We start from the raw sequence: 22,542 nt of genomic DNA, 5'->3' as shown, positions 1-22,542 counted from the left end.
AACTTCGCAAATAATTGGTAAGAGTTTGGCAACTGACTTGTGAACATCGACGAAGGTGGTCTACCTCAGGAAGGTATAAAAGGCTGTGTCTAAGGAATGAAGTGGCTCAGTCGTTCGAAAAACGATCGAGGGTTCAGAATCAGTCTGTAAGGACCTTCCGTGCGCCTCTCGATCATCTTCGTTCCAGGCATTTCCTTCGTCCTGTCGTGTTCTACTTTGGTCCCGTCGTTCTTGCGTCTAAGTGAAATCATTGGTAACACCTCGAAAGAAAGTGAAAAACACGGAAAAACAGATCGCAGAGACGACATTACGAATTCTTCGTCCGAGACAAGGGACAGAAGAGGTATCGATCTAACGGACAGAAGAGGTATCGATCTAACGAAGAATTACCTGCAAAGAATCAGCGAGGAGACCTAACAGCTGAATGCTGGCAACACTTGCAATTTCGCGTGGAAGGTCAGACTTTTCGTCGAGAGTAAGAGCACCTTGGGCACGTTAGAAGGATCGAGGATGAAGGGGGGATCACGGATCTGTAATATCGAATTGTAAGTTTACGATTTCTCCGTTTTTACCGTGATGTCGGATACGTGATATTCGTCGGAAGCGGAAAGATTTTGCTGAAAACTGAGAGGGCCCGATGATCGATGACCCAACGGGTTTCAACGTTTCGTGATCGGTGAATCTCGACCGTGCCGCGGCGACGTGCCCGGTTTTCTCGTTGTAAGAACGGCGCGGAGGAGCGAAGGAACCGGCGGGAATCGTCGGATCTAGGATATTCGTCGGCAGTGAAATTCGGGAAGTCGTGTTCCGGCGGCGAGGTATCGAAAACGCGTCAATCTCACGTGCAGGGAGAACTATTGAATAGAAGGGAGGGACCGTGGACAGGTGCAAAGAGAGGAGAGGAAGAGAACGAAGAGGAGGGAAGCGTAGAAAAAGAGGGAAGTATCGGGCCGGGAAGAGGAAAGGGAGAAGAGGAAGAGGCTAGAAGAAGACGGATAGCAAAGGTGAACGGTGGAGGGACGAGGGGAGAGAATGATAACGGAGGGAAGGGAATAGAGGAGAGAAGGAAAAGGGAGAGTGAAGGAGGAAGGAAGGAAAGGAAGAAGCGAGAACGTCGAAGTTGCGAGCTGGCCGAAGAGGGAAGGCAGGGACAGAAAAAAAAGGAAGAGGTGGATGGCGGAGGGCAAAAAGGAAAGAGGGAAAAGAAGAGAGAAAGACGGTGTGCGCGAGGAGTAAGAGAGGTGGCTACCGAAGGTGTTCCAGAGGGACAAGTTTTTCGAGTGCACTTGCTCCTCTTCGTTCGGGGGCAGAGGGTAAAGAAGACAGCGATGGCTGGATGGTGGTACCTCGGTGGTGCTTTTCTTCTGCTTTTTGGTATACTCCTCGCTCCCTATTTGTTCAAGATGAACTTGATCAAGGTGAGTCCTCCTCAATATGTACCATCTGCCCGGCTTACCTACTTATACACGCAGCGCGTTTTACTGGCGTCCTCGGCCCTCTGAAAACTTACCGAACTATCGTAACGTGTCTTTAGCTGTTTTCTCTGAACCCTTTGGACCCACAGGGACAGATGTGTCACTTAAAAAAAAACAAAAGAGCTGACAAAACGAATAACGTAATGTTAAAAATTTTAATTCGACACACTTTGCGACACTTGCTTTTTCTTTATAAATATGAAAGGGTTAATTGTCAGTATCTAACGACGATGTGTTTGACAGCCACGCGAATCTGGGTCACTCTATATATTTTTCGAAATTGATCGGGCAACAGGCTTTTATACTAGAATTTTATCTCGATTCGATAAGATCCGTAATAATTTGTTCGAAATTAATGGCAGTTTAGATTGTGCGCGATTTTTGAGTCTAATAGAATTCAGAAATTAATAGTGTTTAGTGAGAGTTTCATCGTAGCTGATACTCTAAGCATTCCATCACGTGTATATAGACTTAATTTGTTAATTGTAGATATGTAATACGAATTAAGATTCATAAATAATTCTGGTGAAAATAGGAGCCTAGGAAAGCAACTTGAAAAATCATAAATAAATCCGTAAATAAATCATTTTCAAGTGACTTACGGATGAATGTTATATTTTACTACCTTTTCCGGACTCTTGCAATGTGGATGTCGTTAGATAAGGACGTCGGCACAACTCCTATTTTTTATACCCGTGACATTTGACCGACCTGAAAATTAATGGTTAAATTAGTAGAGGTCGCGAGGAAAGAGTTTCTTCCATTGAAGTGTATTTTGAATATTCGCAACAGTGTTAGAATATTATTAATGTATTATCAGTATGTGTTGCACAATGAATCAAAGTGTGTGCAGCTGCCAACGTAAGGTGAAGCTTCAACTGTTTAAAAAGATTGATTACACGTTCGCGCAGGAGTTAGTCAAGTCAATGCGCACTTGGCGAAATTCCATATCCGGATTTCTCGAGAATGAAGCCTCGACCGAACGAGCATTATTAGTTTTCTTTTCCACTTATTTTTGCACGTAGAATCGTCCCATATATTACACGTCCACCGTATGTATTATGGAGTTTTCAGAGACGTTTCTTCTATTGTTGCCACCGAGTGTTATACTGCAATAGTTGATATAACATGAGGATTGCGTTAGGTTTCCATAGAATTAACATTAAATTTCAATAGAAATCAGGCAAGTCTGCGTAAATGTTACACACCATTTTTCATTGCCACATCCGCCACTGGTCGCGATAATCGTTTCTCAAGACAACAATTATTATTATTTTTTTAAATAGAAACGCTATAAATTGACGGCGGATTTTACGCGTTTGAGATATAAATGAGTCGTTGTCAAATAAGGTAGAACATTTTTTATTTTGCATAAAAATCCGCCGTCTAGCTGTAAACAACGTTAATTTTTTATTCGTTAACAAATTTTTACGTTAATGTTTGTTGATGAAAGACAACAAAAGCACACGTCAGTTTTCAAATTTCAGAAGAAATTTTTCGATTTTGTTCCGACATTTTGTTCTATGAAAACAAGTAATAGGACACGAAGGACGCAGTCTGTCCGGGTCTACGGGTTTTGTCTAGCATATTTTTCGATACAGTCAATAATTTAGAAGATATTTGAGAGAAACGATTTTATGAACATTTAATTAACTATCCGATCGAGCTCAAACTTTGCACAGATTTTTGTTTCAATTAATTGCAACAATCCTGGTGTGCACATAGCTTAGCAGAGCCGATAAGACGACATTATACTTGCAGATGTGGGAGCAGATTTCGTTAACGCGTGACACAGTAGTACCAGAAGAATCCTTTTTCTTCGCATCAGCGACTCGTGACACTCTTCGAACGAAAAACGTCGAATCTTCAATATTTGAAAACACATTTCTCGTATCGAGTTCGAACGTTATAATAGCACGCTCTTTTAACCGTACAATATCGTTTGAGTACATTATAAATAATGAATAAGTACATCGGAGAATGTGTCATATTTTAGACGACATATTGCTTGCAATTTACTATATTTAAATTGCCATATTTCATTGATACTTCAAACATAATAGTCCACTTAAGGAGTAAATTATCTTAGAATTCCACAATGAATTCTTGTTTTACTAGAAGCACAGTTTTCTTTCGATATAAGACGATGGCTCGGGACGGTTTTCGTCGTATTGCGGATGAGGGTACGCTATTCGGCTTGACATTGTTCTTGAGTGGGCCCAAAGCTTATAGGTCCCATAAAGTTGACCGGCAACGAGATCTTTCCTTGGGAAAGGATGGAATACGACATACCCTCTCGTTATGGCACCAATAGTAAGCGGTGTCGAGCGGACAACTTCAAAGGAAGATTTTCTTGTTGCGAGAAAAAAAGGATTGTCTTATGTCGAAAGAAAACTGTTGTTTTGCGCACGGTAGCAACAATAGCATGATGTAAGAGAAGCTCTGAGTTTCTATAATAAATGTTAAAAAATGGATGCTTTTGACAGGTGCGGTTGAGGGTTAAAGGTAACCCGTTTGTAACAAAGCATCCAGTATTATGTCAACCGATTGTTAATACATAATAAAGACTGTTAGCACTACTAGTAATAATAATAATATTAGGGGTTGCACCTTTTACAGGATCTGAGGATACAGGGCAACAGCAAGAAGATTCTCGCGAATCACTTGGAGTCGAAGAAACGAAAATTGGGAAAACTACCTCCAGTCTATCCGAACGGTTGGTTCGCCCTGTTGGAGAGCTTTCAGCTGCACAGCGGCCAGGTGAAACACGTGGCAGCGCTCGGTGAAAATTTCGCGGTGTTCAGGTATTTCGACATTTACGCCGCGATTCGGTTCCGTGCGACCGAGCGAGTCGAATTAACAGCAGCCTGTTCGTTTAAAGAACAGATAACGGGACGGTGAGGATTTTAGACGCTTACTGTCCTCACCTCGGCGCCAATATGGCCGAGGGTGGTCGGGTCAAAGGAGATTGCTTAGAATGTCCCTTCCATGGATGGCAATTTCGCGGTTCCGATGGCCACTGCGATTACATCCCGTACGCGGAGAAAGGTAATTTTCATCTGGAAATTCGGAAAATAATCGAGGTAGAATTTTCGAAAGAAATCTAGGAATCTATTATTATAGTTACCTAGGTATTTGTTAGTCACTCTTTACATTTACGAGAATCGTGCGAGAGAAATCTGGTTTAACTCCTTGCTGTAAACGGGGCGACCGGAACTTAAACGGCCAATCTGCTGGGGTTTAATCTGCACATAAAAAGAAGGACAAAAATGTTATATAAAGTCTGTCAGGAGACGCTTTGTTACAGAGTTATAAACAAATAAATATTGTATGCATGAAACGGGCAATTTTTCCTGATTTTTTTACCCATTTTTAAAAATATTTTACCGCCACTGTGTAAATAATTCAGATTTTTTATTTCGATTGGCTCGGACCATGACTAAAATGCACGATTCGTCGTTCTTTGCTTCACCCTAATTTCATCTGACGAATCTTTTCTGTTCGTTCGCGCTCCCTGATTTTGCGAAATGGCTAGTAACGTTTGTTTGCCGTTTCCCATTGTACAGTGCCACATATCGCAAGAACGAAAACATGGAAGTGTCGCGAGGCGAATGGAATCATTTTTGTCTGGTATCACGCGGAAGGATTAGAACCCACCTGGCAACCACAGACGGTCAGCGATGTTTCGAATCGAACATGGCGTTATCAGGGCCGAAACGAGTATCTTATCAACTGCCACATACAGGTCAGTTTTGCGAACTTTTTGACATTGCGTGAATACGCGCGTTATACACCACCAATGTTCAATAGTTGGACAACGAAGATTTTTAAATATTCTGTTAATCATTGAAAAATTCTAAAATCTTTTGTACAATGAGCTGGAACGAAGATGGGTGTTCTTTCTATTGCAGGAAGTAGCTGAAAATGGCGCAGACACGGCGCATTTAAGCGCTGTTCACGGTCCAGCTGTACTTTCGAACTTCATCCATCCACTTTCATGGATCGCCAGACATTCTTGGACGAACGTTGGTTGGACACCTCACAGTGCTCTGACGGAGAATAAGACCTCCAATGTGGACGAAAAGAATGATGGAGAGGATATGAATCACAGAGCTTATACAACCTTGAGGCACAGTCTGATAATCTTTGAGAAGTACAAGCTCTGGCACCTGGACGTTTACGTCCAGCAAATCGGGCCAGGATATGTGGAAATGATGATGGACACATTTTTTGGACGGATATGTATATTCCAGACGGTGACACCGATGGAACCTCTTCTGCAAAAGGTAATTCTTTTCTTTTTATAAAGAAACCACTTTTCTTAATGTATTGCCTGGGCAATTGGTGCTCCAAGAGTCGATGACGTAGAATCGGCGCACTCCCACCATCGCGCTCTGCCCTTACTTTGCTATTCCCCCTACTATGCTATTCCCCTCTCACGCTGGTGCGAGTCGACTCTCGGAGCACCAATTGCCCAGGCGTGCGAGAATAATTAATTTTTTGAAGGTCACCTTGATTTCTTTAAATGGAATGTATTGACCTTCATATGTCCTAAATCTAATACTTAACGAAGGTCAATACCGAAGGGGAATTTGATACTCCATCAATTCACGATATAAAGGGTAGGTCATTCCATGTACAGAGATCAAGGTGGTACAAATATAGGAAATATTCAAGGTGGTCAAAGTTATTGGGCCACTCTGTGTATTGTAATGCGTTTTTTTATAGTATTACTAGCATTGTTATCGTCTTTGTGTTGTTGCTAGGTGGTTCATGTAATTTACGCGCCGCCGTTGCTCTCCCCTTATGCCCTAATCATATTCTTAGGGGAGAGTTTGATGTTCGAAAGGGACGTGGCCATCTGGAACCGAAAGAAATTCGAAAAACAGCCTCTCCTCGTAAAAGAAGACAGAAGCATCCACTCCTACCGCAGATGGTACTCACAGTTCTATTCACAGCGTAGTCCGAGTTATCATTCCGCCATGAAATCTTTACAATGGTAGTAAAGTATTTTCTTCGTTAAAATGGAAGATCATGCTATCTTCGATAACATTCTATGATATTAATAACAATCGTAATATTAATAGTCTAAATGATTATATAAATATATGGAAATACATATATATTTTTTTTATCTATAAATACAGAGTGTACCATAACACGTGACCATAATTTCCGAAGTGGATTAAACGCAAGAATAACGAACGCAGATTTATCAAACATTTCTTAATACGTTTCCATTGTCTTTTCCGCTACTCAAGTCAAGTCCACATGATATGGTACATCCTCCATATACAGGTTGTATTACTTAAAACAAATCATACAAATGTCTTCTTCGGTTATGATAATATAAAAGATATTTTATATACAATTTGATATTATTTTACTATATATTAATAACTAGTGTAATATCATAAGTCGTTAAATTTTGCAACCGGTGGGAGGAAATTTCACGTTTAACTGTAGGAAAGATATTTACGTGATTTATTTTAGAAAAATCCTGTATATATTTGGATGAGTCACAAAAAAACAGAAGACAAATATTTTTTGTTGTCCTTGTACCCGGCATTGAAACAAGTTCAGTGACGTAAATACGCATAGAATATCGCGGCTGTTAAATAATTTTGAACTTCAAAAGGGGTACCAATATATTATTAAAAAAATAAATCACAAAATAGAAAATAAAAATGTCAATAAATAAGAGATATACGATCTTATTCGATTTTCTCAACTAACAGTAAGTTCATAATGAAACTCATGTATATACAGTAGAACGTCGATTATCCGAACCTCCGATGTCAGAATTCGTTATTATACGAACACGTTGTACATATGAATAATTCAATTTAAACCGATCCACATGAAACGCGATTTATTGTATAAATCGGTAGAGATGTATTCTAGCACTGTAACAAAGTGACTGTTCTGTTATCCGAACATTCATGTTCTCCTGATTAGTTCGGTTAATTGAGATTCTACTGCAAATAACGCTATTTAATGTTGTACGATAAAAAGTATATATTGTCCCATAAAAGACATCTTGTACTAACGTTCCCTCGATTAGTACAATATATTCAAGTTTTAATCTATTATTATTGAATCTAAGAAAAATATATAATATTCTGTTTCTTTCGACTCGCCCTGTATAAATATTTCATACTTTAATAAAAAAAAAAAAAGAAATATATATAATATAAGTTTTAATTGAATTTATGTAATGCTAATAAAAAAAGAGTTCAATTATTATAGAACTGATTATATTATTATTCTAAAGTATTATTAAATAATCTATGAAAAAATATAATGTTGCTGTATTGTTTTATTACTCGCTATCCATTTTTGTGATAAAAATTTGTTGTCATAAAAGTAATCAATGTTTTACAATTTCGTATGAGAATTGAACTGATTCGAAGGACTCGCGCCCCCAAGAAACGAATAATAGAACAAGTCGCATGATTGGTCGATAAAGTCAGGTGACCCGCAGCGAAGCTGATTGGCTATTCCAATCCGAGGCGGCTCTTCAATGTCTCACAAAACAGCTGAACTGCGAAATAGCAGAACTGTGTTCCCGTCGCGCAAGGAAGGACCATGACTCTCGAGTTAAATTTGGACGACGTAAGCATTTCAAATTTCTCGCGGGTTCTCCCTTAACCAATCATGTTTGGCTTTATTGTATTTCAATGTTTGACGGTCAATGTAACGTCACATAACCTTCGCATGATTAAATATTTTACTGTACATATAGTTATACTGTTTTTCATGACACCTATGTCTTCAACAAAATCCAGATATGACATACATATATTAATAGCAAAATAATTTTAAGAACATATTGATAGTTAGATAACGCAATGAAATAGTAGTAGAAAATTCTGTAACTACATAAAGCAATACTGATTCGTGTGACATATTATCGCCGATTTTAAAAAGTATTTTTCATGGTATCTTTAAACATCTTTGAACATCTTTGAAAATAAAGAACAAGAAATAACAGTGTACCCTAATGGTGGTAGTAAGTAACGCGCTATGATTGGCATATTATTCTTGATTTGAACAATGGAGACACGACGACTGACAAAAAAATTGATTACATTATATTTAAATAGAACACAAATTACGTTCTGTCATGGAAGCAATGTCGTAACAAAATTTTAACAAATAAAATTGGTGAAGGTAAATCTAATAAATTGTCTAACGAAATTATTATAACAATTTTACCATGAATTTGACTGTAATTTTTAAATATTTTAAAACAATTGTTATGGTCACGGTACAGAGATAGTAAAAAAAAATTGAGAACAAACATTTAGAAATAGGTTTAACCTCGAGCAAATACAATGCATTGTGCAAAGTACTCAATATGCACTTTGGTTATTAAACAATTTTAGGAAATGTATTTTTTACGAAAATACCATTTACTATGTGACATTTATATTTAAATTCATACACAATTACAAATAAAACATTAGAAAATTAATTAGAATTTTAACTCTGGAAATTTGAAATAATTTAAAAAATCTTCTTTCCTGATGCAGTTTCCAACACTGAAATTAAAGCATGTCTACATTAAAGATAGAAAACGTCTGTTGAAGATAATAAGCACAATTTTAAAGGATGGAAATAACTCTTTACAGGTATGTTTCTTATTTCATTTAGCTTATTACGTTGCTAGCATACACGGCTAAGAGAGAATTAATTTGAAGCTTTTTCTTCAGATTGTGACCGATTTTGATTTAACGCTAACAAAGCAACATGTTAATGGTAAAAAAGTCCTTAGTAGTTTTGGTATGTACATCATGTAGCTATACCTTCTTTCAACGAATGCATGAAAATTTTCAATAATATAAGATTAATTCAAACATGTAAGATTACAAGATGATAAATAGTAACCTTGTAAAGAATCCCTTTTCAATTTTGATACTACAGGGATCTTCAGCAAATGCAAACAACTTTCAGAGACATATTCGAAAGAATCAGGTCGTCTTTATAATAAATATAGACCAATTGAAATAGATCCACATTTACCAATTGAAGTAAAAGCAGAAGAAATGACAAACTGGATGATCAAAACAGAAAAAATATTGAAAGGAATACCTTTTGATCCGAGCGAAATAGAAGAAGTAACAAGGATTTATGGTACAGGGTTACGGGATGGTACCCAAGAAATTTTTAAACAATTGCATTCTGCTCAAATCCCTGTGCTTGTGTTTAGTGCTGGCTTAGGGGATATTGTGGAAGCTGTTTTAAGAAATGAAGGAGTTCTCTTCGATAATGTAAAGGTGATACTTTTAATAAAAGCCTATGATTGTATAATAATAATAACAAAAAAAAATAATGTTATGTTATTAAGGTAATGTTAAACCTCTGAGTGCACACAATAATAATTATTTTGATGTTAAGGTAATTTCGAATTTCCTTGAATATAAGGATGGGAAGATAGCAGGATTCAAAAATGAAAGACTGATTCATGTTTTCAACAAAAATGAATATGCAGTAGAACAAGAATATTTTAAAGTTCTCGAAAGGAGAAAAAATATTCTCCTCATGGGTGATAGTATAGGCGATGCAGCTATGGTAGACGGTATGACGGACACATGTGCAGTATTAAAAATTGGTTTTCTATATGATCATGTAAGTATCATCAAACATTATAAGAAATAATTGATAGATACAGTATTTTTCTTTCAAAACATACTACTTATGAAGATTAACTGATAATTGTTTTGTAACAATAAAATACTATGTAGGAGTAATTAAAGAGTGACTTAAAAATTTTTTTATTTTTTTTAGGTTGACAGTAGCCTGGCATCATATATGGAAGTATTTGATATTGTTTTAGTAGATGATCAATCAATGCAAGTTCCACTTGATATTCTACAAAGATTATTATAATTCATAATTAAATATAGTTTGCAATTTTGTTATTCACTTGTGACCTATGTAACATGCTTATGGTCCTAAGATTGTTACATTGATATAATTACAGTATGGCTAACACAATTCTGTCATTTCACAAAAGATTTATTTCTACTAATATTCAATTTTATGATGCAAAGTGACGCCTTTGTAAACAAGAGATATTTTAACAGAATTTGTTGAAACCAAGTTGACATTGTTAAAATAAGAAAATATATTTTCTACAATATTATAAATAAGTGAATAATATAAAATATTTTTCTTAAGATTTTATAATATATAAAGATTTTATTTCCTTAAATTATTTTAGCACGAACACCATAAATTCTGGTTAAATTATCGTGATTCATGAAATTCCCTATATGTTTCAACTGTTCATAATATTCTAGAATATTTTCGGAAAAACAAAGTTGAGAACCATCACCCACTGACTAACTGGTGCAAAGCATTCGTTACCATAACCACAAAATAACTTTTATTGCCATAACTACAATAACACATTTTTTATTTCATTTTTTGAAAGAACACTTGAACGTAAGTAATATCTATTTTTTCAGTTAATATTTAGTTATTAACTTATAACTCCTTCGATATAAAGAAATTTAATCAAATTAATGTCATACTATCTCGTGAACACTTGACGAAGAACACAGTTCGATTAATCGATTGTAATCGACAGAAATATTGTATGCAATTTCATACATATAATGTATAACAAAACTCAAAATCAATTCAAATAATCGATTTAAATAATGTTCAAATTAACATGAAATCGTAGTTTATAATTTACATGTTTAAAAAATATGTTTTTGTACACATAATTCATTAAGTACGAGCAATAATATTACAAGTACAATTTCTTTTTAAATAACAGGAAATCGTTCCAATATAATTGTTCTTATTAAATTAGTGGTACCCTCGAAAGATAAATGAATAGCATCGCAGGAGCTTGTACTCACCTGAAGAGGGAGTACGACAACTGTTTTAAGCTTTGGTTTTCTCAAAAATTTCTAAAAGGAGTTTCCGACGATTCAATGTGTTCTAATTATTTCAATGAATACAAGCAATGTTTACAGGTAATTAAATTCTTTTTACTCTTATTACTCACTGCTTTAAATTCATATATAATTTAATTTTGCAATTCGAAATACTATATTCTCCGAAAGGAAATGAAAAATTTTTAGAATGACATAAAAAATTTAATTAATCAAAATGTTCTATTTCAAACTTTTAAACGGTCTTTTAAGTTAAATTGTTACTTACATTTTCTATTTACGAATATTCTTACTACAATTATCCATTTAAATGATCATTATTTTGACTCATTTCTTACATCTAAATTATTGATTTGTACTTACTATATATATTGAATTCACTCGAAGCAATTCAAATACTATTATTGATTTACGAAGTAAACAGATTGAAAAATTTATTTTTCTGCATGGTTTATGATCAAGTATATAGAATTTGTAAAAATACTCGAAAATAAAGTGTTGGTTTCACTGATGTTCGAGCTAACAAGAGCACATGTGAATGACACGGTGAAAAGAGTTAATAAATCTCGGTAGAAATAAACGCAATTATAAATGATGGAAGCTTGCAAAGATTTAAAAGCGAAATACGATCACTGCTTTAACGTTTGGTTCTCTGAAAAGTTTTTGCATGGGATTTATGACGATAGCGAGTGTTCATCTTTACTTAAAGTTTATACTGCGTGTGTCGCGGTAAGTCTGATATAGCAAAGCTCATACTAATAATTTCCTAACATTTTGAAATATTGAAAACTCTACTTAAATAACTTTTCATTATATATGAGAAAAAGTAATAGTTACGTGACTTGCAAGATTGTATTATTTCTGAAATAATGTAAGTTTTATGCTATCAATCTCTTTACAAACAAAGGAACGATAATAATGATCCTTTATAATTTTAAAATACGTAAAATAAAGAAGTAAACGTTGCTGAAGTCTAAGAAAGTTATAATGTTTGACAGTTCGTTAACCTCGAAAATAACATTACCAAATCACGTGTTAAATTTTTTAAAATAAAACTACTTTGAATCTATTAATAAGTTTCAATAGTGAGTATTAATTGAAATTGTATGAATAATTTAAATACTCAGAAATCATAAAGAATATACTTTTAGTCATTAAAGTCACTTTTTTACATTTTAGCGGTATAACCTGAAACAGTACAACCGTAAAACATTTTAATATTCTACGACACGGAAATAAATCACTTTGTCTCAAAATTCTTTTTCGTGTGATATATATGCCTTTAAATTGAATTATTTTAATCTTGAATTCGAAAAAACATACAAGTGATTTAATAAAATTATTTTGTATTCTAGCAAGCTATGAAGGATCAGAATATAAACTTGGATGAAGTTGATGTAACGCATTTGGAAACAGATAAAAATAAAACCAAAGAAAGTTGATAGCTAAATTTTTAGTAAGATTTTTTTCATATATTTTTGTGTCATAAGAGAAGAATGCTAAGGTGTATTGTCAAATAAATTATTATTACTGTTAAGGTACTGTTTGTATTTAAATTTCCCTCTCTATTTAGACATTTATAAATTATTTCATATTTAAAGTTATTCTTATTTCCCGACACAAAATTTTTTAAAAATAATATCAAGAACTTCCTCATTGTTAATGGAACCTGTTATTTTTCCTAGTTCCCTCGCTGCATACCTAATGTCCTCTAAAGATATAGCGATGTCATAGTTTTGCTTTTCTGTCTTTTTTAAATAAGCCCCAATGTATTTTCTAACATTAGTTAAGTGGTTCCTGTATCTTGTATGACTAATCACAGGATTTTCTTCGGATGGATCACCGCATCTGAAATTAAAAAATTTAAATAATCTGTATGGAACTCTTTAATAAACATTTTTAAATTATTATATCTTATCTTGGGTTATTATTATGCCTTATCTATCCAATTAGTATATCTGCTATAGGTAGTAGTACTATGAGTTTATATTCAATAAACAAATATTTACATTTCTTTGAAACATTCCCCTAATGCATTTGTCAGTTGTTGTAAACCCTCCTGTGTTTTACATGAAATTGTAACAACATTGTGTTTTTCCCATTCCTGTCTTTCCTTTTCTTCCAGCAGATCCGCTTTATTAATTACTATAAGAACATTGTCTGTTTTTATTTCTAAAAGATTCTTATAATGTTCTATGAACTTTTCGTAAGAACATTTAAACTCTATATCTGCACTTATTAAACATATAATAAGATCTGCCATTTTTGTGCATTCTTTTGCTCTTCTAATACCTTCCTCTTCTATTTCATTCTCCGGGTTGTTCCTAATTCCTGCAGTATCTGTAAGAATCATTGAATAACCGCAGACATTTGTTGTTAATTCTATAACATCTCTTGTTGTTCCTGGAGAAGATGTTACAATGGCTGCATTTTTTCTAGAAAGGAGATTCAAAAGACTGCTCTTCCCTACATTCGGTTCTCCCAAAATTACAACACGTACACCAGTTCTTAGAATTTCTCCTTTTCTTCCATCAGATAAATGTTGTTCAATCTCTGTGTATAAATTTTCCAATGTTGCTTTTGTATTTTCTAAGATATTATTCTCGAAGCTATGCTCTTCAGAAAAGTCAATATAACCCTCTAAGCTAGCAAGTGAACTTAAAAGAATCATCCTCCAGGAGTCATAGAGATGACGAAGGGAACCACTAGCCTGGCTAGAAGCCTGTTACACAAATAATAAACATGTTGTACTAACATAAACAAGAGTCTGGTATAATTATTACGTTGAATTACGATGTAGCAAATTATTAGTAATTTTTATATACATATGTAACATATTTAGTACCTGTTTGCGTTGTTTTTCAGTTACTGCATCAATTAGATCTCCTATACCCTCTGCTTCAGTTAAGTCTATCTTCCCATTTAGGAAAGCTCTTTTTGTAAATTCTCCAGGAGATGCAAGTTGAAAATGTAATTTTGAGAGAGCTTCAAGTACTGATGTTACTACTGCAGGACCTCCATGAACATGAAATTCTACTGAATCCTCTCCAGTGAATGAATTGGGTTCTGAAATTTACTATTATTCATTAACCCTTGGCACTCCGAGTGGCGACTTCGAAACGCCAATAAAAACCATATGCTATTGAAAACATTAATACTTTTTTATAGCTACTGCCGAGATGAATCGATTAATGTATTAAAGATTATATGACTCCTTTAAAAAAAAATAAAGTTGACCTTAAATTAGACTGGTCTTTCTTTATTGTTAATAATTCGAATACCTGGAAACCAAAGACATAGTCCTTTGTCTAAACATTCCTTTGTTTCTGGATCGTGAATCTTTCTCAGAAGAGCTTTCCTTGGTTGCAAATTTAACATTTTAGTCATCTTTTGTAAAGCAAATGATGCATCTGGACCAGATATCCGAATTACCGCTACTCCACATTTCCCATATCCTATTAAATAAAAAAATTTAACTCATTTAAACCGGTTTACAAATCTTTAAACTTTGATGATACACATTTTCGCAAATTCATATGTACATTAAAATATTAATAAAGACAGAAAGTTTGGTGAAGAAATAAAAGTATCTATCATTGGCTTGTAATTACTTTATGTTCTACGATTCTGTTTTAATATTATAGTTATTTCAAGAAATCAATCGAAATAATTAATTTTTCAGACTCCAGACTCTCTCTCTCTCACATCCACTGCAATTGTTTAATATTGTATGTATTTTCGAAGAATACCTATTTCAATATAATTATATTTCTTTTACAAGTTATTTAAAAAATAATTGTCTGTAAAATCAGTGTTAGAAATATGACTTCTGATATTTTTCTAATGTACGATAAACATATTTAAAAATTTTTAAACTCGCGGAGCGCATGCGCAAACAGAATTGGCGGAATGCTAAATTACTTGTTGTACAGAAGAGTAATGAAATAACATGCACGTTAAAAGTATCCGTTTCGTGTAGTTCCACGAGAAAAACATGTACTAATTGAAAAATATAGAAACCGTGAAACAACCAGAAGAAAGTGCATAAATTGTAGAACATCTATTCTGTTCACTGAAGTGTTTCTGTAGTGATGTTCGTGAAGGAAGAACTGTGCGTTTTGTTCCCGCTGAGGCTGCCGATAATTTCAATCCTTGCTTCAGCACAAACATTCTAACATTCGGTAGTAAAATATCATGAACCTTTTGTAAATACAATACTTTATATTAATATATCTAAAACGTGTTAAATTACAAGCAGGTTATGTGTTTAAACCCAAGTATTAAGCATAAGCATTGATAAAAGTGATCTAAGGTGGAAGATAACAGTTTGAGATTCGGCGTCGAGATTAAATTATAACTTCAATTCGAAGTTTTTGTTACTGTTCCAATAAGAAAGAATATGTAATAATGCAATGGAATAGTCATATATATTTATATAACTTAATTCCTAAATTAAAATACATACATATGTGTCTATAAATTGAAAACTACATATGAATCTACGATAAATATTGAGTTCGATGAACATGGCTGAATTTGTGAACAATTTAATAACTAGTAAAGACGTGCAAGAACGGTGCAACGAATGGGTAGAATCTCAACAAAATTTCACGTATACCGATGAAATACAAGACAAAAGAAAACAAACTGACGATGATAACAGTTGTAATACTGATTCCGTGTTTGATTCCGTATCGGAATGCGGTACGAAAAGAAAAAGAGTTGGTTTGCCATTGAAACGCGAAGTTTTACATCTTTCCTGCGAATGGACCGATTGTGAATACGAAAATAATCATATCGAAAGATTTATAAAACACGTGGCTGGACATGTGTCTGATTTAGGAGTACGGACTAATGAAAAAGGTAGTGAAGCTTATGTGTGTAATTGGAATGGATGTTTTTACGAAAATGATGATCCCGATGAGATTTCAAGACACGTCAATTACCATGCGTATCACACAAAGTTGAAGTGTATCGGATCAAATGTCCGCGTCAGAATTAAACTGCCTGTAAGAAATTATAACAATAACTATCATTTAATCGTCTTAATCATATAATTTAATATCTCGAAAGGAGATTCAAATGCCTAAACTTTTATCGTAGAAATGTCGCAGAGATTCGGAGTGGAAGAACGTTGTGGATCTTCCAGCACCTCTGCTTTGTCGCTGGGAAGAATGTTTAAAATGTTATAGGAATTATCAGTTATATTTATATCATGTAGCTGCTCATATCGAAGAAAACCCAAGGGGTAATAAGATTGAAGGTGGTTTAGAATGCAAATGGACAGGTTGTGGAAGCTTCTATCCTAGTTTATATAAATTACGGGATCATATGAGACGTCATACAAAGGAGAAATTGGTTGCCTGTCCTGATTGTGGGGCTACATTTGCTTCTAATACGAAATTTCATGTGCATTGTAAACGGCAAATTCCAATCGATGGTAAGGTGTAATTTCAAATTTCCCGCACTTTCTATTATACGTTCAAAGTTCTGCATGTTTATATAGTAATGTAATAACTAATTTTCTTTTTTAAAAACTAATGCTCTTAATAGATGATATTTATAAACATTTGTTAACTTCTACATTAAAATTAATTAACAGTGCAGGGATTCCAGTGTTCACACTGCAATAAATTTTATCCAACTGAAGGAATCTTAAAAGATCATATGAGAATGCATGTTTTTAATTACAAATGCAGTCTTTGCGATATGAGCTGTGAATCACCAGCTAGTTTAGCCAAACATGTACGATACCGACATGTTCCTACTAGAAGCTTTCCCTGCCAACTTTGTAGTCATGCTGCAAAATCTCAACAAGATCTGGATACACATATGTCAGTTCATACAACTGGACCCAACTTTTCATGTCATTACGATGGGTGTCCGTATACATGTAAGGGTGCATATACTCTTGATAGGTAATAAAGCTTTTTCTTTCATGACAATACAAATGATTGTATATTTAACTGTTAAGTGTATTAAAAATAACATGTTTGGTATTTTAAGGCATATAGAACGAGTGCACAGCATGCAAATACGGTGGTATTGCTGTCATGAATGCCCAATAAAATACAGGAAGAGCTATAGACTAACTAAGCATTTGATTGAAGCACATAGATTTCAATTACCCAGTGGGCATACAAGATTTCAGTATACTCATGACGAAGATGGATGCTACAGATTACAAATGGTCAGATACGAAGCTGTTGATGAGGATACCAATAATCCTTCAACTACACAGTGCAAAGTTCAAGATAAAAAATACAATATTAGATTGAACAAAACTTCAGATGTTCCACAAGTGGAGGTAATATGTCTTACCGAATTTAAACAAATATCTGCAAAAGAAAATACAATAGCAAATAAATAAATCTAATTATTTATATTAAAGGTATATGAAGATATGGATGATAGAGGAGATGACTGTGAAGAAAACGTAGTTGAAACAAAATTAGAAACAAAGAATTATGAAGGAAAATCAATGCCAGTCATTTCAAATATTTTAATATCAATTGATGAAACGGACGCGGAGGGAAATATAATAAGAAGTAGAATTGTGGAAGCTCAAGAAACTAGAGAGTTACCACCTTCTGAAGGATCACCATTAATTTTAACATAAATTAATTTTAGGCTATTAATAAAAAGTTTTAAAATAATGTAACAGAAATCAAATATAAATTTACTATAAAAGACTGAAACTTTTATACAATCATTTCTCATAATAGATTTATTAAATACTCATAATAGATTTATTAAATTATTTGATATTTTATACACATTAATTGGTTTATATTTTTCTTTTCTTTTTAATGTTGTTAAATTTACAACTGGCTCTACTGGGCCAAACAGGTATCGCATGAGTACGAGTAACACTTATTTACTATTTCAATAAATCGTGGGCTTTCGTTCGCTTCAATCTTCTGAGTGTTGAAGGTTGTGTAGTTTTTTCAAATTTTTTAATTTGTTCTATTACGTATTTTATTCCTGCGTTTTTATGTAGAGTTTCCCCACTGATGTTATTGTTCTGAAGACTATTTTGGAATCTTTATAGAATATTTAAAATACTTTTATTATATGCATTTGAATAAATAGAAATAAATATTTCACTAAGAACACAAACGAAGATCGAAACATGCTTCATCATCTATATCTAATGAATCAGGAGTATCTACAGCTGCAATCAATTCCCCATCAAAATACAATTTCATTTTTGATTCTTCAACATTAAATTCTTCTGCACATTTTTTCCAGAGATTTTCAAAAGTGTCATCACGTTTCACCAATATTGTTAGACTCTTCTTGTTCGTGGTTTGTACTTTTATGCTACAGACATTTTCACCGAGTTTCTCTTCTTTAGTATTGTCTCTCTTTACCACACCTCCTTCTACAAAAATAGGTTTACTTTATATACAGGGTGACCCAAAATTCTATCAACTCAGTGAAATGGGTGATTCCCGAGGCCATTCGAAGCGACATTTTTCTTCGCAAAAATGTCTGCCTCGGCTTTGTTAAGGAGTTATTAACGAAAAACACAGACCAATTAGAACGCGGCCTGGGAGCGCGATGACGGAGAGTATTATGGTATTACGTCGCGGTGATACAGTGAACTACACAGCTGACTTCAGGTATACGGCAATGCCGAAAACACAGGGATGTGCGGTCAAGTCAACGATCCTGACTTTCACTTTCACTTTCTTATCGATAAACTAATTGTATGTTTATTTCACACAGATGCCGTGAAATTTTTCCACACTCACGATCACTGATCACATTTGCCAACACATAGCTATGTACTAATAACAATGGCAATATCACTTGCACTGGAGCACAAATCACAACAATCAGTTAATGTGATCACTAGACAGCGAATTTCATGTATTTGTAGCAAAAGTGAGTAGGAGCACTTTAAAATAGTAGAGAGATTAAAATAATTGAAAAACACCAACTTGTCATTTTCAACTTGTTAAAATGATTAAAGTAAGTATCCAATATTTGTCTGGCTCTTGTCCATTGCAATAGCAGCAGCCAACTTTTATTTTGCTTAATAATCCGCAGTCTAGTGATTAGTTTAAATATGATTATTAAAAACACACACATTAGCAACCGTGAGCTTTGAATTGATAAGTCCTTAGAATTGTTCTCTCTACCGCGATTCGAACAACACTGATCTTACGCAAAATTTTTCTGAAAAGTTTCGGAAGGGCATTACGCATGTCGAAAATACACGGCCGTAACACGCTTACAAAAACGACGGGATGGTGAGACGAAAAAAAGGGACCGCTGTGAGACTAGAATTTATGGCAACCACATGTTTCGGTTTTCCTACAGATTGATACGCATAGGTAACTGTCATAAATCATCGTCTGTCCGTTTACCCAGCAAGAGGTAGAAATGTTAGGTCTGCGTGGCTATTGTCCTATATCTCCCTGAATTTGTTTACCCTGATTACTGTTTTTGTATCTAGCGTTCATACCATATACAGTGTAGTTTCGACATGCGTAATGCCCTTCCAAAACATTCCAGAAAAAATTTGCGAAAGGTCAGTGTTCGAAAACCGCGTCCATCCTTCTCCCATTCTTCTCAATGATCAGTGTTGTTCGAATCGCGGTAAAGAGAACATCTTTAAGGACTTATCAATTCAAAGCTCGCAGTGGCTAATGTGTGTGTTTTTAATAATCATGTTTAAACTAATCACTAGACTGCGGATTATTATGCAGAATAAAAGTTATCATTACAGTTATAGTTCATTATAGTCATAGTCATTATAGTTATCATTAGTTAAAGTTAATCATTTTAACAAGTTGAAAATAATAAGTTGGTGTTTTTAAATTATTTTAATCTATCTACCATTTTAAAGTGCACCTACTCACTTTTGCTACAAATGCATGAAATTTGCTGTCTAGTGATCACATTAACTGATTGTTGTGATTTGTGCTCCAGTGCAAGTGATATTGCCATTGTTATTAGTACATACCTATGTGTTGGCAAATGTGATCGGTGATCGTGAGTGTGGAAAAATTTCACGGCATCTGTGTGAAATAAACATACAATTAGTTTATCGATAAGAAAGTGAAAGTGAAAGTGAAAGTGAAAGTCAGGATCGTTGACTAGACCGCACAACCCTGTGTTTTCGGCATTGCCGTATACCTGAAGTCAGCTGTGCAGTTCGTCCCCCAGTGGCCCAGTGATACACATTTCGAAGCAGCAAGTGCACTTACGGCTGAAAAGTGAGTTCTAATTATTATAAATCAATTTCTGCTCTAATAAGTCTGTGTTTTTCGTTAATAACTCGCTAACAAAGCCCAGACAGACATTTTTGCAAAGGAAAATGTCGGTTCAAATGTCCTCTGGCACCACCCATTTCACAGAGTTGATTGAATTTTAGGACACCCTGTATATGACACTATGTATGGCATTACTTGTATATGTAACGAAAATGAAAACGAAAATTTCACTCCTGTTTAAAGAATAATAATTAATTTACCAAGGATGTCGATTACGCATAAATTTATGGAAGCTGGCGTATCAGTTTTTTTAATGGCTGTACCCTTGTTAGTTATCAAAATATCATCTATGGAAACTTTTTCCAAATTTGCAAAATAATCAAAAATTTTTCGGAAATTTTCATTCTGAAACAATGTAATTAATTCCACTTAAAAGATGAAAAAATATAATTGAATTAATAAACTTCAATGTGTTTAATGAAATTTTTCCATGTAAATTACATGAAATAATGCTCACTCTGCAAATATTCAAACGATGTATATCTTTCGATCGCCAATGAATCTTGACAGTTACTTCATAATTTTCATCTTCACTAGAATCTAAAATCTCTTCTACTATGGAGGAATCATTTCCTGATATTGAATTTGATATCTCCTTAACAGAATTTGAATTTTCCTCTACAGGAATAGCTTGATTTTCCACCGAAACAATTTCCAAGTCTGGATCAGAATCTGGTGAATTTCTTCTCTAAAAGAAGATTAATTGTAGGCTGTAATTAATGACAAATTTAATCAAATAAAGCTTTATTAATTATATTCAGTATAGATTCTTCTACCTGTCTGCGTCTTCTTGTTCCGACACCTAATGCATTAGTTCTAGATCTTGTTTTTGGAAGTGGCTTTTCTGTTAACACAGTCTTCTCAGAAATAATTCTGAAAAATTAATGAAATTTTATGGAATAATCTAAATAATGCGTTAATATATTCTGATTACTTTAAATTTCTTTGTTATAAAACATTATCTTAATCATAAAATAATTTTAATTAGGAGAACTTAAAAAAAAATAACTTATAAAGTTTATTCTACATATATGCATATACATATAATATATATCAGATATCATGCTCCAACCCTTCTATATTTATTTCTTCGCTCTCCTTGACAGCCTGTTTATTAGGAAGTGACCCTGCTTGCTTTTTTAAAGCTGTAAACAAATTTTTTATAACTTTAAAAAAAAATACGCAGTATGTATTCAGAAAGTAAATATGTGCATTTAAAAATATTAAGTCAACTAAATAGTTTTGTCTGTTTCAAAACTATTTAGAGAAGAAATAAAAAATTTCTGATCCATGCAACATAATTGTTTAATAGAATTTATATGTATCATAATGATGTATACATATGACTAATAATTTATTATGTGAAGATGAAGTGATGTCAAACGTTGAATTTAAAAATAAAAAGACAATAACTTGATAATAAAACTGAAAAACTATTCACTGTAATACTAATTTCCATACCTCTCAGTTTTGCAACAGAATTAAGATATATATCATCATCATCCTCGGATGAAGTATCTAATTGCACCGTTTCCATCACACAAAAGCTTGTTTAACTGTGTGAAATAAAAAATAACATAAAGTGTTTTCTAAATTAATAATCGTATTCTACACGTAAAATAAAAGTGAGGTTAATTTGGCGTATTTTTTATTTTTGCATACGTAAGTTAGCACACTTACATTGCTTTATACACGAAATAATATACGAAGATTTAATAAGAAGATTTTTAAAAAACAAATCTTTTGACAATAAATACTTAGGAACATAAATCAAAATCTAAGATGTACTTTGCCGGTATTTGAAATCAGGAACCACCGGACTCCATACAGTTTATCACATATATGTGTATATATATATATACATTTGTAGCA

General features: G+C 33.7%; 6 protein-coding genes across 13 annotated transcripts; 4 read left to right on the top strand and 2 right to left on the bottom strand.

The window, feature by feature from the left end:
- Window positions 1–1,171: 1,171 nt before the first annotated feature.
- On the top strand, window positions 1,172–6,583 carry Nvd (cholesterol 7-desaturase nvd). Its single transcript, XM_076801337.1, has 6 exons — window positions 1,172–1,418; window positions 4,095–4,279; window positions 4,357–4,523; window positions 5,042–5,220; window positions 5,387–5,761; window positions 6,242–6,583. The coding sequence occupies exons 1-6, from the start codon at window positions 1,329–1,331 to the stop codon at window positions 6,476–6,478; spliced, it is 1,233 nt and encodes a 410-aa protein (XP_076657452.1). The 5' UTR covers window positions 1,172–1,328; the 3' UTR covers window positions 6,479–6,583.
- A 1,381-nt stretch (window positions 6,584–7,964) lies between these two features.
- Window positions 7,965–10,475, top strand: Cn-iiib (cytosolic 5'-nucleotidase IIIB). 3 transcript variants are annotated; one of them, XM_076801340.1, is made up of 6 exons: window positions 7,965–8,090; window positions 9,011–9,109; window positions 9,191–9,260; window positions 9,402–9,754; window positions 9,876–10,106; window positions 10,266–10,475. In XM_076801340.1, the coding sequence occupies exons 1-6, from the start codon at window positions 8,064–8,066 to the stop codon at window positions 10,365–10,367; spliced, it is 882 nt and encodes a 293-aa protein (XP_076657455.1). In that variant the 5' UTR covers window positions 7,965–8,063; the 3' UTR covers window positions 10,368–10,475. The 3 variants fall into 3 exon arrangements, with proteins under 3 accessions (XP_076657455.1, XP_076657453.1, XP_076657456.1); XM_076801338.1 differs by lacking the exon at window positions 7,965–8,090 and adding an exon at window positions 8,152–8,615; XM_076801341.1 differs by lacking the exon at window positions 7,965–8,090 and adding an exon at window positions 8,156–8,487.
- A 96-nt stretch (window positions 10,476–10,571) lies between these two features.
- Window positions 10,572–12,927, top strand: LOC143361739 (TP53-regulated inhibitor of apoptosis 1-A). Of its 2 annotated transcripts, XM_076801344.1 has the most exons (3): window positions 10,572–10,929; window positions 11,266–11,467; window positions 12,742–12,927. In XM_076801344.1, the coding sequence occupies exons 2-3, from the start codon at window positions 11,321–11,323 to the stop codon at window positions 12,826–12,828; spliced, it is 234 nt and encodes a 77-aa protein (XP_076657459.1). In that variant the 5' UTR covers window positions 10,572–10,929; window positions 11,266–11,320; the 3' UTR covers window positions 12,829–12,927. The 2 variants fall into 2 exon arrangements, with proteins under 2 accessions (XP_076657459.1, XP_076657460.1); XM_076801345.1 differs by lacking the exons at window positions 10,572–10,929; window positions 11,266–11,467 and adding an exon at window positions 11,726–12,115.
- A 58-nt stretch (window positions 12,928–12,985) lies between these two features.
- On the bottom strand, window positions 12,986–15,732 carry LOC143361734 (5-taurinomethyluridine-[tRNA] synthase subunit GTPB3, mitochondrial). 4 transcript variants are annotated; one of them, XM_076801334.1, is made up of 5 exons: window positions 15,418–15,732; window positions 14,668–14,841; window positions 14,232–14,452; window positions 13,396–14,108; window positions 12,986–13,234 (listed from the first exon to the last, which is right to left on the bottom strand). In XM_076801334.1, exons 1-5 carry the CDS (start codon window positions 15,554–15,556, stop codon window positions 12,994–12,996), a joined length of 1,488 nt encoding a protein of 495 aa, XP_076657449.1. In that variant the 5' UTR covers window positions 15,557–15,732; the 3' UTR covers window positions 12,986–12,993. The 4 variants fall into 4 exon arrangements, with proteins under 4 accessions (XP_076657449.1, XP_076657448.1, XP_076657450.1 ...); XM_076801333.1 differs by having other exon boundaries at window positions 15,308–15,651; XM_076801335.1 differs by having other exon boundaries at window positions 15,407–15,651.
- A 174-nt stretch (window positions 15,733–15,906) lies between these two features.
- On the top strand, window positions 15,907–18,076 carry Hinfp (Histone H4 transcription factor). Its single transcript, XM_076801332.1, has 5 exons — window positions 15,907–16,395; window positions 16,490–16,826; window positions 16,989–17,304; window positions 17,393–17,693; window positions 17,778–18,076. Exons 1-5 carry the CDS (start codon window positions 15,907–15,909, stop codon window positions 18,003–18,005), a joined length of 1,671 nt encoding a protein of 556 aa, XP_076657447.1. The 3' UTR covers window positions 18,006–18,076.
- A 44-nt stretch (window positions 18,077–18,120) lies between these two features.
- Rad60 (DNA repair protein Rad60) lies at window positions 18,121–22,220 on the bottom strand. 2 transcript variants are annotated; one of them, XM_076801342.1, is made up of 6 exons: window positions 22,132–22,220; window positions 21,743–21,815; window positions 21,447–21,543; window positions 21,128–21,358; window positions 20,871–21,015; window positions 18,121–18,770 (listed from the first exon to the last, which is right to left on the bottom strand). In XM_076801342.1, exons 1-6 carry the CDS (start codon window positions 22,205–22,207, stop codon window positions 18,493–18,495), a joined length of 900 nt encoding a protein of 299 aa, XP_076657457.1. In that variant the 5' UTR covers window positions 22,208–22,220; the 3' UTR covers window positions 18,121–18,492. The 2 variants fall into 2 exon arrangements, with proteins under 2 accessions (XP_076657457.1, XP_076657458.1); XM_076801343.1 differs by having other exon boundaries at window positions 21,712–21,815; window positions 22,132–22,207.
- Between the last annotated feature and the right edge of the window lie 322 nt (window positions 22,221–22,542).

The sequence above is a fragment of the Halictus rubicundus genome, chromosome 15 (assembly GCF_050948215.1).
Source record: "Halictus rubicundus isolate RS-2024b chromosome 15, iyHalRubi1_principal, whole genome shotgun sequence".
Taxonomy (NCBI): domain Eukaryota; kingdom Metazoa; phylum Arthropoda; class Insecta; order Hymenoptera; family Halictidae; genus Halictus; species Halictus rubicundus.
This window is presented reverse-complemented; position numbering and strand designations above follow the sequence as displayed.